The 16,475-nt window shown below is 35.0% G+C and overlaps 1 protein-coding gene and 1 pseudogene across 2 annotated transcripts; both read left to right on the top strand.

Annotated features, from left to right (window-relative positions):
• Window positions 1–1,518: 1,518 nt before the first annotated feature.
• On the top strand, window positions 1,519–16,475 carry LOC133288354 (potassium transporter 8-like; annotated as a pseudogene).
• LOC133288349 (putative protease Do-like 14) lies at window positions 10,092–15,957 on the top strand. Of its 2 annotated transcripts, XM_061486076.1 has the most exons (11): window positions 10,092–10,231; window positions 10,305–10,398; window positions 10,542–10,637; window positions 10,725–10,901; window positions 10,993–11,120; window positions 12,252–12,463; window positions 12,691–12,772; window positions 12,906–13,048; window positions 13,351–13,471; window positions 14,482–14,574; window positions 15,317–15,957. In XM_061486076.1, exons 1-11 carry the CDS (start codon window positions 10,217–10,219, stop codon window positions 15,431–15,433), a joined length of 1,278 nt encoding a protein of 425 aa, XP_061342060.1. In that variant the 5' UTR covers window positions 10,092–10,216; the 3' UTR covers window positions 15,434–15,957. The 2 variants fall into 2 exon arrangements, with proteins under 2 accessions (XP_061342060.1, XP_061342059.1); XM_061486075.1 differs by lacking the exon at window positions 10,092–10,231 and having other exon boundaries at window positions 10,260–10,398.

Raw genomic sequence — 16,475 nt, 5'->3', positions numbered from 1 at the left:
TTAAAATGACAAAACTTTACCTCCTTTAAAATGATACACATTTTTTCCATAATTAAATTAAAACAACCTCACACCGATTAGTGCTTGATGATAAAACAAATAGTATTTAACCCGTGGACCGTGATGCACATAGCTAAGAGTGCGTGTAGTAACGTTTTCAAATTTTTAGTATAAAAAATAGAAATAATTTAAAATATTATTTGATAAAACTAATTTTCTTTCCGGAACATGAACCAATAGCAAAGAAATACCAATTAACAGAAATAAAAAATATACTTATATATATAAAAGAGTTATATTTACCAACATTTTATTTACAAACTCTTATAAATTATATTATTACACTATTTACTTGCGTGATTTTATAATTTGCAAAAAATTTGTATAAAGTATAAACACTCGTAAGCAAAGGCTCTTTAAGTTTCATAAAAGAAATATTCATTCTGAGAACTTTGATTCACATTCATTCTGAGAACTTTGATTCACATTCATTCATCCTTCCAGTATTTATACAACCATTGTAAGAAAGAAAAAGAGAAAAGTTAAAAGCGGGAAAGCGTAATAGAATGTAACTAACACAAGCCTCATTCTGTTTTTACTTATTCACGTGTCATAATCTTAACAACATTATAGTTAGATGAATTAAATTGTTCCTTTTCTGATGTGGAACTATGTTGCTTCGGTGCCCATTAAAAATTTGAAGTAACACAATCCACGTCAACAACAACAAATGGTGATGCAATACCACATGATGATGAAACTAGAAACAGAATTACAGTTACACATGACAGATCAACACTCATTAGTTAGAAAGTTGTTAGGGTTAGTCATTTAGTTAGCCTTGTTGTTTTCTGTATATACACTTCATCTTCCTCTAATATATATACTTTTACTTACACTCAATTAATAATACGATTCAGTTTTCTCTTTTCTTCATGAGTTCATTGAAGCCATTCTTGATTTCCAATTTGAAGAAAAGACTCTGCTTTCAGCTTTAGCCCGCAGTTTTGAATTTTGAAAAAACAAGACTCTGCTTTGTTTTCGTTTCGTTGCTCGTTGCTCGTTGTCTTTGTGGGGAAGAGTGTGGAAGTTTAACGAACGTTGACGATCGTCATTGTAAAGAACCTTGGGATACACCGCTCCAAAAGCTAGCTCAAAGGGTGGGAGTGCCCAAGTTCTTACAAAGGCCACATTAGTTGCTCATACAATCAATGTGGGACTATATATCTCAAAACACCCCCTCACGTAAGAGCCCTTTAGGCTAGAAGCGTGGAAATTGCACATGCCTAATTTTTGGTTTACCTTTTGTGCTTTTGTTTTAATTCCACTTTTAAAGTGGGGGACGGTGAGGCTCTGCTACCATTAGACCGTTCTCTTAAAATGCAACGTGTTCAAGGAGAACCTTTTGCAGATGTTGCTTCCTACTGACGTCTTATTGGTCGTCTTCTTTATTTGACAACCACAAGACCAGATATTACGTTCTCTGTACAACAATTAAGTCAATATGTTGCTAATCCTATGCAGTCTCATCATATAGCAGCACTTCGAGTATTACGCTACTTGAAAGGATCTCCAGGGAAAGGATTACTCTTCCCTGCACAAAACACCACCCATGTCTCTGCCTTTGCTGATGCAGATTGGGCTTGCTGTTTGGACACCAGACGTTTCATCACTGGCTTCTGCATATTCATTGGTTCTGCTTTGGTCTCATGGAAATTGAAGAAACAGAGCACTGTATCTCGTTCTTCCACCGAAGCTGAATATAGATCATTAGCAAGTCTAACATGTGAGCTACAATGGCTGTACTATTTGCTTAACGATCTCTGTGTTGTTCCTACCAAGCCTGCTTCTGTATTTTGTGATAACAAATCCGCCATTTACCTTGCGCATAATCCTGCTTTTCATGAGCGCTCCAAGCACATAGAGTTAGATTGTCACATTACCCGTGAGAATATTAACGAAGGGCTTATTGTAACACCCCGTTCTAGAACCGGTTTGTTAACATTACGTACAGCATTAAGCGCAGTTACAATCACAAAATTGAATTAAATACGGATAAACTTTTCCTTAATATTTGTAAACGTTTTTAATTAAAATCAATTCCGTACTTAAAACGATTCCCATAAATGTGATCATAACTCAAACTACACGCGGAATTGTTATTGCAAGTCTTAATTAGACCAAACCCTACTACTATGTTGTGCCAAGTAGTCCCCTTAGACCACCAAGGCATAAAGCTCACTTTTATTGTTTTAAACACTAAACGTATCCACTCTTTATTTATTTAAGAAATTCCTATTCTATCTTTATGGTCTCCATTTTTTCAAAATATTATAGGATTCTTCATTAGCTAAACGTGGGTTCAAACCGCGCTCAAATCGGAGCACTGTAGCTCAAGTTACGCATTTTCTAAGAAAACAGGTGCTGAACCATCAGGACCCTCCGCACTGATAGCGCCAGTCCCACGCTATCAGCGCCACTGATGCGCAAGACACAGTGAGGGCGGCGCTCCTAGCGCCACAGTGTCACCCTTAGAGCCAACTTCACTGCCTCTTTTTGGTGACTGGCGCTAATAGCGCCAGTTTGGCGCCCATAGCGCCACACAACAGGGGCTGGGTGTCAAAACAGGGTAATTTGACCTCCCAATGGTATTTCATCCATAACTTTAGTTATACTACTTCTATTTATGCAATCTTGGTCTCGTTGGAAAGCTAAGAAAAGGATCTACAACTTCCATTGAGACACAAGGGCCCAAATCTAGCATATAGGATATGGAAAATGGACAAAAAGGCAAGATATTTTTACTTTTACTAGGATTTTCAACCTAAAGGTCTTCTTTCACCTAATTGACGTCATATAATCCTTTCAATACATGAATTCTAGTCTTTCCAGGTACTCCTACACTAAGAGAAGCATGCATACCATTTCATCATACATATATCTTAATTAATTACAACATTACATCATTGTAACATGTCTTAATTACAAATCATGGGACTTAGCTACAAAACACTATGATCAATCCCTTGGATCCCATCAACAAAAGGGTACCAAAAGAAATGGGTATAGGCTAAGTCCATCAAAATAGAAGATGACATACATATAGCAATTGGCTTTCAAATGTAAATCCTATACATAGTACTACTACATGTCATGTATAATCCAAAAGAATGCAACATCTTTATGTATCTACTAATCCAAATATGGTCACTTGTCACCGGAGGCTCCTGCATCATCTTTACCTGAAAGGGGGTCCCCACAACACGGGGTGAGATATACGGATATATCACAGTAAACCAGGGGTCCTTGGAGCATCTCTCCACCCCATAGTTCAATAACAGTGTAATAACAATAACAATAATAATGCAATAAATACATATCCATGCAGTGTGTAACAAACATCTCCAGGAGAAATCCCTCGAACTCTTGCTGTCCTAAGGATACTCAGATGCAAATAGTCCTACTGGCCAGCTAAACTACCAAGTATGATTTACGCATCGTCATGCAACATACCAACATAGGGAAACACCATCCTATGCCACACCAAATGCATATCTTTCCAAGCATCATTCCATTGAAAGTGACTATCGAATCAGGTTCTATGTATCTGTGCCTGGTAGGTTGTCTGTGATCTTCTCTACAGGCACATATTCGAAAACAGATTAGTGTTTACTATGCTTTTTGACTGACTTTTCTTTTTCCGCTTTTATAGTAAAACTTAGATGGCCTGTTCTTGCAATAGCCATACTTCAAGCTGTGGTTGGAAGCCAAGCTGTTATCACAGGGACTTTCTCAATAATCAAACAATGTTCTGCTTTGGGATGCTTCCCCAAAGTCAAAATCATTCATACATCATCTAAGATACATGGACAGATTTACATTCCTGAGATCAACTGGAGTTTGATGCTACTTTGCCTGGCTATTACAGTTGGATTCAGAGATACTAAACGCATGGGAAATGCAGCAGGTACTCTTATCTCCATGAAATAATTTCATCATGCATATGAAAATTTAGAGGCACTGAATCATATAGAATCAATATCTCATGACAGTGACTACACTATGTGTTGTGGTATTATTCTTCATTTTTGGTGACCAAATATCTTAAGTATTGTTATGGATTTAATCATATCAATTCTGATAATGAAAGAATTTGAAATATTTTTTAAATGAATTTTTGTTTTCTTTCCATAAACAGGTTTGGCTGTCATAACTGTCATGCTGGTGACCACTTGCTTAATGTCTCTAGTTATAGTCTTATGCTGGCACGAAAGCGTCTTGCTAGCTATTTGCTTCATATTGTTCTTTGGCTCCATTGAAGCACTCTACTTCTCTGCATCCCTCATAAAGTTCCTTGAAGGGGCTTGGGTCCCCATTGCCCTATCCCTATCTTTCTTCTTGTCATGTATGTGTGGCACTATGGAACACTTAAGAAGTATGAGTTTGATGTTGAAAATAAGGTCCCCATGAACTGGCTCCTCAGTTTGGGCCCCACTCTAGGAATTGTCAGGGTTAAGGGAATTGGCCTCATACATACTGAGCTTGTATCTGGGATCCCAGCTATCTTCTCTCACTTTGTTACCAACCTACCAGCTTTCCATCAAGTTGTATCTTCCTGTGCGTCAAATCTGTCCCAGTGCCACATGTCAGACCTGAAGAAAGGTTCTTAGTTGGTAGAGTTGGTTCCGAAGGAATATAGGCTATATAGGTGCATAGCGCGGTATGGCTACCGCGATATTCACAAGGATGAAATTGAGTTTGAGAAAGATCTTATTTGCAGTGTAGCAGAATTTATCCGATCAGATACTTCTGAATATGGCTTAAGATTGGGAGTTTTGAAGATGATACAAAGATGACAGTTGTTGGAACTTCAGCATCAAACTTAGAGGGTGTGAGGATGTCTGAAGATGATCAAGATAATTCTCAGATGGAAGGAACTTCAGAGATGATGGAGGTTAAGTCTCCCGAGAGAGTGAAGAAGCGAGCGCGGTTTGTCGTGGCAGACAGTCCACAGATTGATTTGGATGCAAGGGAGGAGTTGCTTGAGCTAATGGAAGCAAAGGAGGCAGGAATGGCATTTATAATGAGTCATTCATATGTGAGAGCAAAAAGAGGATCAAGCTGGATAAAGAAAGTTGTAATCAATTATGGGTATGATTTCTTAAGGAGAAACTCTAGAGGACCAACTTATGCTTTGAGTATACCTCATGTATCTACATTAGAGGTTGGCATGATCTATCATGTCTGAGTTTTGGCTAGTAGTTTTCTAGTTTAGTTTTGTAACTAGTGATCTTCTGTGTTAGATAAACCTTATACATGTGATAAATGGTGGCATTTTGTACAGTGACCCTCCAAGTTTCCTGACAAGTAAAGTGCTGCCAATCTATGGTTCTTACCTTTTATTTTGTGTCTTCTTGGTACATAAATAAACTGTTTGGAGGGACTACTTTTCCTAATATCTTAGCTCTTCTAGTCCTAGCATGAATCTGAAATGTAGTAGATCAAGTTCAAGTTGTCAACAGATACTGTATATAGTGACTAGTGAATCTTTTGAATGAAAAATCAAAACAACAGTTTGAGAAATGACTTTATATGTTTTTTATATTGTGAACATCATCAAGCTATGAAGTGTGAACACATCTAAAAGATTTTTATTCACGTCTTAATATTTCAAATTCTAAAGGGACAAATTTTAACATGTCTGTGTTAATGTCCCAAATCCATGTTTCTTAGTTGAATCTAAAGTGTAGGGACAACTAAAGTGTAGAAAATGTAAACATTGGTCGAATCTAAAGTTGATTTGATGTTGGAAGATGTAAGTTTTTGTATGTGTTAAATATTGTCTAAATATCATCACCTTTATATTGAATGAGTGCTTATTTGTGTTCCAACTAATTGTATGCGAGTAGCACTTTTTCTTGTATAAATATCTTCTACTTAACCAATTGATGACTTTGTTGGTGATTATTTATATTGTGAACGACATTTGTAAAGATAACCCTTTTGAAAACCGTACGTGTTTTATATAATAGATTAGATTATATTAGATTTTAATTAACATCATCATTGCAAGAGTGAATTTGGAAGAAAAAATGTGATAATAAGCTTGTGCAAGAAGTTATTTTTGGAGGGGAAAAATAGTTTTGGTAATAACATGATATGGGATCCACTTTATATGTCACCAATGGCCCAATTTGTATCTACTGAAATAAGAATGGCATTTGATTTTGGAAGTTGAAAGGAAGGGTAATTATCACTTATCAGCGATGATGATGGATGGGCTTTTGTAGAAGGTCACCTATAAGTGCAACTGATGTTGATATAGTGCTCCCATAACGTTATCTAAGGTAGTTATACCCGCTCTTTTAAAATTCGGATTGATTCACCTAAGGTATTGGATTATTGGTTCAACTAGATTTACTGTTTATATATTAAAAAATATAAACATATTACTTATATTAAAAATTCACATAAAAAAACTATCAATGAGCTTCAAAAAATAAATTGATTCTCAATGATAGCAAATATTATATACTTTTGAGCTTTTAGCTCTAGATCATATCCTAACATTGGATTAAAATTGCAATGTAAGCTAAATGTACCTTTTGTGTCTTGACATAACACAGATAAACTAAATCATGATAACAAATGGTAGATACGAAATATACACTAAGGAGACAACGTCACCATTGAGATGAGACTGTCGTGTTTATCACCACTTAACTTTTTGATATGATTATATGATGCAACTAAATTACATAAATGAATTGCACTAATCCAAAATAATTTCTTTTTTTCAGCTTACTTTTTAATCATATTTATCACAAAATATGAGTATGATTTAATACAAGAGTTCTAAGTAACTAAAAATAACAGATTTACCAAAAGAAAAAGAAAAAAAGAATACGTCAACTGATCTAACCTGGGTCAATTGGGTCGCTGAGTCTTGGCTGGATCATCTGGTCAAAACCGAGTTAATTGCAGAATCAGTCCAAATGACCGCTCGGACTGGAGAACACACTGAATTACCGAAATCCGGATCGACCCGGCCGTTACGAGCCTATTTTTTAAAGAATGGTTCTACTTCATACAACTATCATTTCCATCCTTTAAATTGAGGTGGTAATAGGATAAGAAAAAAACAAAATATATTTGATTGTTTTTATCATTTTTTTTTCTAAAAAAGAAAAGAAAAAGAACACAGATTCCAAAAGAAATTTGGCAATCGCTTCTGGAATCTTAAGAAAGATGGAATTTAATGCTCTTTTTTTTTTTTCCTCTTTATCTTTTCCTTTATTTGCTAATACAATACCTCTTAATTTCTTTTACAACTTTTACTTCGTATTTTTAGTCTCTACGTTTTTTTCTCTAGTAAATACTCTTTCTTCCTATTTTAACTCTAATGCTTATTGTCTCAGGAGATGGATCCTTAGTCCTTACGCCTTACCATTCTGACACTGATAACTTGCTTTCACGTCAATCATCAATGGTCTTGCAATGAAAATTATGTTTAATAATAAAAGAACACTAATTATTTAGAAAGATCGTGTTTGGTGTTCAATTCAAAAGTTTAGTTAATAAAACATATTTACTTTTAAGAGGCTACGGTGAGTTATAACATACGATTATATTTATCTCGTTTTATATGAAATAACTAAATTTCGTACACACAAAAGATGAGTGAGTTCCACTACTTTTTTCTCTCTCCTCTTACCTGTAGGTAGGGGTGTTAATGGGCCGATCCGATCCGAGCAGAGCTTTGGTCTTAGAAGGCTAAGCTGTATTTAAATGTGTCAGTCTGACCAAGCTTGTTACCTGACATGAATATAATTTCAGCCTGTGGCCTGCCTGTCTTATTTACAAAAAATAAAAGCTGGTTTAGCCTGTTTAAAAAAAGTAAGACAACAAAAACTTATCCAAACAAAATATACAATCAACAACACTAGTAATTTCATAAATATTCATAAATTTAATGTATATCCAAACAGATAAAATCATTCAAATAGTCTGTTTAATTAATAAAATGGGATAAAATGGATTGAAGAGAGAGAGGACTATCACATGTAGTATAAAAAATAAAATAAAAATAAAAATTAATATATTAGGTCAGTCTGATAGACTCTAAAGCTGAGCTTTTGAATTGGAGCCTGAGACCTTTTTATTAAACTGAGCTTTTATACAAGTCCAAACTCAGTTCCAACAATTAATTTTAGACATGTAAACTCAGGCCTTCACAAGCCAAGCCAAAGGCGGCCCTTGGCTCGTTTAGCACCCTCTACCTGTAGGTTTCACTTGCAATCTTGTTTCCATACCGTAAGATAACTATTTTTCTACACTATAAGAAAATTATTGCCCTTTCTTAATAAAGAGAAAAAAAAATCGGATCAAAAGAAAATGCCATTTTGGAGTTTTATCGACAATTTGCAATAAATTCAAATTTGGATTTTTAAAAGGATGAAATCAATTCAAAAGTACCGTTTGTTTCTTTTATTAAAATGGATTTCGGATGTTAAATATTTCTCAGAACATGAGTGTGAATCAAACCTATGTTTGAATTGCAATGAGATAGTCTAGGGGTGTTCGCGGTCTGGATTGGATCGATTTTGAAAGCAAAAGTCATCTGATCCAATTCCTTCGGTTTAATCATGTAATCATCCATTCGGTTTGGAGTTTTTTTCAAATCCGATCCGATCCAATCCAATTTTTTTCGGTTTGGATTGGATCGGTTTTCAGTTTTTTGAAAAGGGAAAGGATATTGTGACAACCAAGTTGTGTTACTACCAAGTGACTACCATTCAATCTCACCGTTAGATCGATTATGTTGATCAAATAGTTATATTTATTTCTATCTTTGTATGGTCATGATTTCCTATACTTAAAGTGAAAACATTAAATATGGGAAATCATAACCATACAAATGTGAAAATAAATATAAAGTATTAAATTTGGGAAATCATGATCATACAAAGATGGAAATAAATATAACCGTTGGATCAATATAATCGATCTAACAGTAAGATTGATTGGTAGTCACTTGGTAGTAACACAACTTGGCTGTCACAATATCCTTCCCCTTTTGAAAATCCTAAAATTTGTTTCATACTTATTATGCAAATAACATCTTTTGTATAATAGGCTTTGTGAATTTTTTTTTAAATACAAGTACATCAATGAACGATAATATAGTTTTTTTTTGGACGATAATATAGTTTTTTTTTGGACAATGAGATTTGAAGCTCTACACAGATAAAATTTTGTTGATGAGATGTGACTAAGTTTTTTCTTGGGTTTAGTTGATAGATTAATGAGTTTTGAGTTTAGAAATTTTTGGACTATGATTGGGGAAAGACACAAGTAGCTAGAGGAGAATTAATATATTGGATTGGTTTGGATTGGATCAGTTTTCATCAACTCATCCGAAAACCGATTCAATCCAATTAAAATTTGCGGTTTTTTTTCGATTTTCGATTATTCGGTTATCGGTTTATTCGGTTATCGATTTTTCGGTTCGGTTACCACGGTTTGAATCGGTTTGGATCGATTGATGAACACTCCTATGAGATACCCAATACTTTGGTGGGTTTTCGAAATCTCTGTAATTTTCATTTAAGCAACCAAACACCACATCGATTTTTTTTATCTTTATGCATAAAATAATTGACGTAGCCCGTTCATAAATTTGTTTCTTTTATCAAATAAACATATTATAATATGGGAAAAGGAAGTATTCTTTAAAGGAAATAAGTGTGTGTTCTTTTAAGTGATTTACACAAAGTCTGATTGGAAAGACTTTGTGTAAAACTGAAAAGTTACTTATTTTTTTCTCTCTTAAGTCACATCACTAAGGTGTGTAAAGTGAAAAAAAAAAGCATTTTAAATTTATGCAAAATATTATTGGTCATACTTTATGTAAGTCACTAAAAAGACATAACTTGTGTCCATCTATTGAACCTAATATAATATATTATCAAGATTAAATACACAAATTTTAATCCAAAAACACTTCCTAAGCTCAGAGATCTAAAGAAATTATTTATTCCAAAAAACATGCCCAAAAACTCTCGTTCAGTATTGGGCTTTTGGGCATCATTGTTTGATATGTCACTAATTTCGGCTTTAGCCCACGGTTTTGCAAAGGCTTTGCTTTGTTTTCGTTTAGTTGCTCGTTGCTTTTGCTGGGAAGAGTGTGGAAGTTTAACGAACGTTGTCGATCGTCATGAGCTATTTTCTGGTATGTATGTATGCTTTTATCTAATAATCTAAAATGTAACTGCCTTTGATTTGGGATGTGGAATGTGTGGCAGAAAAAGGTTGCAGATTCTAAGGGAAGATTTCTCGTTCGAGCTGTGGCTATTGCTGCTGCTGGTTCAACACTCTTATTGAACAATTCTGATTTCAGTACTGAGGACCATAACCTTCCTTTCATTATTATTTATTATCTTTGCTAAACGCTTATGGTTGGGACTTGTGAAAATTGAAAAATCCCTTTTTTTTAAATTAAATTTCATGTCGACGTTCTATTAACCTGGCTTGAAATTTAGGAGCATCTGTGACAGCGCGGGTCCCTTTTCCATTACAAGATTCTCAAGTGCTGCATGATTTGTTTCCTCGACATTTACCTTATTTCGACCAAGCTGGTCTGTCTTTACTTTGATTTGAATTTGGTGTATATATGTATATATGTGTAGATTTATGTATTACGTTTGGAATTGAAAAATTTGTAGGAATACTTGGGCTGTCTTCTTATCGAGTCGGTCCGGTTCCTTCATCCGACATATCTAAGGAAACTTCTGGGGTTGTTGGTGATGGGTCAAAGTCAAGTGATTATTTTGGCAGACATACTATTGCAAATGCTGCTGCTAAAGTTGGACCTGCTGTTGTTAATATTGCTGTTTCCCAAGGTATACATTTAGGGTTCTTTTTTAACCTTAAAAAGTTTTGTGCTTTGATGCCCTTTTAGTTTATTCTGAAGATTAGGCATCGACTGTGTAGATTTGTATGGTATTAACACCGGAAGGAGTATAGGATCGGGAACCATCATCAACAAGGATGGTACAATCTTGACATGTGCTCATGTCGTGGTTGATTTTCAAGGCACCAGAAGTTCATCCAAAGTGAAGGTTTGTGTACATGCTAAGTCTAAGTCATATCTCTCAAACATATACTTGTAACATTGTGTTGGTAGATTTGTTATAGCTCTCTCTGAAAAATTTGAGATCTCGGTTTCTCAAACATGTCTCAAGTACATTGACATGAATCTAACTTCAAGTTAGAGTTATAGGAGTTTTTTTGATAGATTTCTGTTGAAGGTGTTACAATTGTTGCTTGCTCTATGGCTTTGGGTAAGACAAAGTTGGGGTGACTTAGGATATGGTTTGGGCAAGTCAGAACATTCTAAGTCATGGTTTGAAAATTCATTTATCCATTCCCAACAAAATAGGGTATTCCTAAATTGTTATTTAAATAGTTTTGATTGCCTACACTACACAACTGAATGGAAATGATTCTTTGGCATACTGATAGAACCCAAAGTAAAATTACACAAAATAGAGCTGAAACTATGGAAATTTGCATTAAGCTCACTAATATCAAGATGATATCGGAGGCGTGTGTATGGAGAAGTACAGAAAATTGCAGAAAAGAAGATGATATCAGAGGCGTGTGTATGGAGAAGTATTGCAGAAAATTGCAGAAAAGAAAATGATATCCGGCTTTGGAGGCCATTCTCTCCCCCTTCTGATTTCTCTTTCATTTATTGTTACCCTTCTTCTCTCTCTTCACTGTTCTTATGTACTCCTTCCTCAGAAGTTGTTACAGCATCATCGACCATCTTTCACATCTAATAACCCTTTTACAGGCCTGATTCTCTATGGTTCCCCCTAGCGTACACCCTATTTATGGGTGGGTTCCTATCACATACCTTAGTATTGCACTAGCACAACAGCTCCTTGCAATCATATATGATATTTTATTATTGATGTAAAGAGTGACGGGTGAGTTACTCCTTTAGTCGTAGGCTTCGTGCTTTAGCTTACTTGGCAGAATGGTTGGTTTAACTTGAATGTGTAATCTTTTATTAAATTATCTCTACCTGTATATCATTTTAGACTATTCATATGCGAGTTTTTGTATAAATAGAATTTTCCCCATTCTCACTATTTTGACTTCATGAAGACATCAGATGTATATATGACAAAGTATGACTATGGACACTCATTTTTGGGTCTTACAACCAATGGTTGATTGTACAGGTTGAAGTCACTTTGCAAGATGGAAGGACATATGAGGGTAAAGTGGTAAATGTTGACATGCATTCAGATATTGCTATTCTGAAGATCAATTCTGAAACCCCACTACCAGAAGCAAAACTTGGTTCTTCAAGTACGCTTCGTCCTGGGGATTTGGTGATAGCCATGGGTTGTCCGCATTCTCTTCAGAATACTGTCACTGCGGGCATTGTAAGGTGTGAAGAAAAAATCTCAGACAATAATAGATGGGTCATTGTTTTAAGCTTTTTTCTTTTGTTTTAAACTTTGCCATCTCATATAATAGATTTTGGAAGCTAAAGCTATATGGTTGTTTGGTGCAGTAACTTATTATTTGACCATGAAGCTTATTAAGTTTTAAAAAAGGGACTCCTGGTTTTCTTTTTGACTAATGAAATTTATGTCTTGTATGATTTTTGCATAGTTGTGTTGACCGGAAAAGTAGTGATTTGGGTTTTAGTGGCACGCCAAGAGAGTATTTACAAACAGATTGTGCAGTCAATGTGGTATATTTTCCTCTCTTTCTCCCCATAAGCTCGCAACGTATCCAACTTGGTTTGCATTTGTTGTACGGATCAAATCTCCATCTGCATGTTTATTCAGTCTGCTTGCCTGTTTTTATCTGCTTCTATGGTATAGGGAAATTCTGGAGGACCTCTTGTCAACATGGACGGAGAAGTTATTGGTGTGAACCTCATGAAAGTGATGGCTGCTGATGGGTTGAGTTTTTCTGTACCAATCGATTCTGTGTCTAAAATTATAGAGCATTTCAAGAAAAGTGGGTATGTTATTGATTTTATCCTTACTATTGTAATTGCATATGCATTGGAAAATAGGATGTTATTTGTTGTAAAATATTGTCAGCTTGTCATTTGTGTTATGTTACATTGAGAAAAGGATGTTTTACATTCTGAGATGAAAGTTAAATTATGCAAAATATTTTACATTTTTTTCATTTTTAATATATCATACAAATAGTCCATAAAACATTATTGATTTAAATATTTTTATGTCAAATTCATACTTGAGTAGTTGAGCTCTACCAGGTTGAGGAAAACAATAAACATTACTTAATGTTGTCCAGGAGAGTAGTGCGGCCTTGGCTCGGGCTAAAGATGCTTGATCTTAACGAGATGATTATTGCGCAGCTTAAAAAGAAAGATGCTTCATTCCCTAACGTGGATAAGGGCATTCTTGTACCAATGGTATGTCCCGAATTGATCCTTTCTATCTATTGTAAAGAACCAATTCAACCCAAAAGCTTAAGCTGTTGGGTGAGGCTACATTAATGGTTTTATATATCTCAACACGCCCCCTCACACGAGAGCCCATTGGGTTTGAAGGGTGGACAATGCATAGGCCCACCTACCTGTGCGAACAATGAAATTTCACTTGAAAGAAAGTGGGGGCGGTGAGGATCGAACCCGGGACACGAGGCTCTGATACCATGTAAAGAACCAATTCAACCCAAAAGTTTAAGCTGTTGGGGTGAGGCTACATTAATGATTTTATATATCTCAACATCTATCCTACTTTTTTACACACTCTACTGTACCAGTATGAGCAAATGGCCCTTGAAATTCCTTTTGTGTAATTTTTCAAGGTCTACATTCACTGGACAGAAACTTTATGCTTTTTTTTGGGAGACAAATCAGTTGCAAATATGTTGGCAACAAGTAAAGGATTTTTGTTGAAATTATCTGCCTTCTTTGAGGGCAATGCATTGGCCAATAAATAATATTTCTTTTTGTTAGGATGTCAACTTTCCAAAGAGACTATTTTAGTGAAGCAGTGGTCAGTTCACGCTTTCACAAGCTTGATATATGTAGCTGGCTGCTTTCTTGAACACTGGCTCTTTGTGGATCCAGAATTAGGGATGGATGTTGTGTATTTGTGAATGATAATGGATTAGTAAACTAGAAAACTAGGAAATAGCAACCTAGAAAACTGAGAAACCATGAGCTATACAGTGCTTAATTTGTTAGTGAAGAAGTTAAAGAATGGAAAGACTACTAGAGGCCACTTCCTGCACTTTCTGATCATGTGGCAAATGTGCAATTCTCCATTTGAATTGGTTTTTCTTAATTTATGTTATTCATTGTAATTATCCTCTGCATGTAATTGTTTCTTTTATGGAATAATATGCACTGCGTTCACTAATGCAAGGCTACCATTAGAATACTTGAAATTACATGACTTAAAATTTTTTGACTAGGTAACTCCCGGGTCCCCTGGTGATCGTGCTGGGTTCCGTCCAGGCGATGTTGTCATTGAATTTGATGGGAAACCTGTCGAAAGCATGAATGAGGTATTGTGATATTTGTATATTATTATTTAATTTTTATTCTAATTTTGCTTTTGAAGTGAGATGATTTGGTAGAAAATACAATTGGACTATAATTTGATGTCTCTTTGGAGTCCTTGGGCTATATTTGGATTGATGAAAAGGAATGGAATGTTGGGGAATGGAAGGGAATGCAATGTGAACATGATGGAATTTGTTCCATTCCATTCCATTGCATTCCATTCAATACCTCCTTTTTCTTTCCTCCCAAGTTGAGGGGATAAGATGGAACCATTCTAATAAAGATATTACTCCTGCCATTCCATCCACTTTCCAAACATTGGAATGGACTTTTAATCCTGTTCCATTATGAAATATCCAAACAATAGTATGATAGCATTAGATATCCAGACATATCCTTATTAAACGTGTTTTAAGCTTATTAAACGTGTTTAGTTGAAAGTTTTGTTTACTTAAACCTAGTGCTAATATTAAAAGGCAAAATTGAGAATAAAAATTTAAATGATTCCATAGGTATTTACTCTTCAAGAAAAATAAATTCAATGAAAGAATGTAATGTATATTTTTTGGGAATAACTTTGTCTTGGTATGGAGAATCTTGATTTGTTATTGGAAAGCTTTATACTTTTGCTGCAGTTGAATTTACTGTAATCTCCATGGTCTGTCAAGTGTTTCTTGAATTCATTCTTCATTGTGATGAGATATGCCTGTTTATATATTCTCACGAGATATAAAACTATGGCAGATAATTGAAATAATGGGGGACAAAGTTGGGGTGCCCATAAAGGTACTAGTTAAAAGAGGAAGTGATAAATTGATGGCTTTAACTGTGATCCCGGAGGAATCCAATCTTGATGTGTAAAAGGTATACACACAAAAAGACACACATAAAAGGGGGTGTCATTTCTTCCCTTTTTCTTATTTTTGTCATAAAAGGAGTTGCTTGAGCTAATGGAAGCAAAGGAGGTTGAACAGAACAAATGGTGTTCACATACTTTATAGTATTGCAAGTATAGAGTTTGACTTCTTCATGTTGTTCCACAATAACACATGATTTCATATAGATTTTATCTCCTTTGATAATAAACTGGTTTGGTAATTCTTATGTAGTAATCCATTTGGTTTTAGAATTTCATTTTGTTAGCGGTCAAATATAAATCTCACAGGATATTTTGAACTTAAAATCCCCATTGCCTGCCAGTGAATCTGGATAACCTTGTATTTTAATCTGCTTTGACATGAAGCTTCTGCCCGATCCCTCTAGATCATAGTTCCTTATGAAACCTTCTTGTGTTATTACAATACTATTGCTTTTCATATGTTATATCTTGGTGCTTCTTAGCTCCAACTAGAATTCTCTGGGTGTATTTGAATATCTAAGTTCAGTGCTATAGTGAACTCCATTTTGCGGGTTTGTGGAGTTTAAACTGAAACAAAAATTCTTTGAAAAGCTGTGGAATTAATTCGGTAGAGGAAAGGTCTTTGAATGCTTGCTCTAGCTAATATAATAATATTAAGGATGTTTATGTCCCTTACAACATTTGTAAATCACGACTCAAGTACCATTTATCTCCTTTCACATCTTGAGCTAGTAGTTTTCTAGTTTAGTTTTGTAACCAGTGATCTTCTGTGTTAGATCAACCTTATACATGTGATAAATGGTGGCATTTTGTACAGTGACCCTCCAAGTTTCCTATAAGTAATGTGCTGCCAACCTATGTTTTTTACCTTTTATTTTGTGTCTTCTTGGTACATAAATAAACTGTATGGAGGGACTACTTTGCCCAATATCTTTGCTCTTCTCGTCCTAGCATGAATCTGAAATGTAGACAAGTTCAAGTTGTCAACAGATACTGTTATGACTAGTGAATCTTTTGAATGAAAAGGAGAAAACTCAATTTGAA

The sequence above is a fragment of the Gastrolobium bilobum genome, unplaced genomic scaffold (assembly GCF_033153095.1).
Source record: "Gastrolobium bilobum isolate Gb01-03AN ecotype WA unplaced genomic scaffold, APGP_CSIRO_Gbil_v1 utg40870, whole genome shotgun sequence".
NCBI lineage: Eukaryota > Viridiplantae > Streptophyta > Magnoliopsida > Fabales > Fabaceae > Gastrolobium > Gastrolobium bilobum.
This window is presented reverse-complemented; position numbering and strand designations above follow the sequence as displayed.

What these genes read in the sequence shown, in the direction of transcription:
- LOC133288349 (XM_061486075.1), top strand. Translation starts at nt 10,287, where the DNA reads ATGTGGAATGTGTGGCAGAAAAAGGTTGCAGATTCTAAGGGAAGATTT. An exon ending in ACCTTATTTCGACCAAGCTG is followed by an intron (nt 10,638 to 10,724) that starts GTCTGTCTTTAC and finishes AAAAATTTGTAG; the next exon opens with GAATACTTGGGCTGTCTTCT. An exon ending in GAGCATTTCAAGAAAAGTGG is followed by an intron (nt 13,049 to 13,350) that starts GTATGTTATTGA and finishes AATGTTGTCCAG; the next exon opens with GAGAGTAGTGCGGCCTTGGC.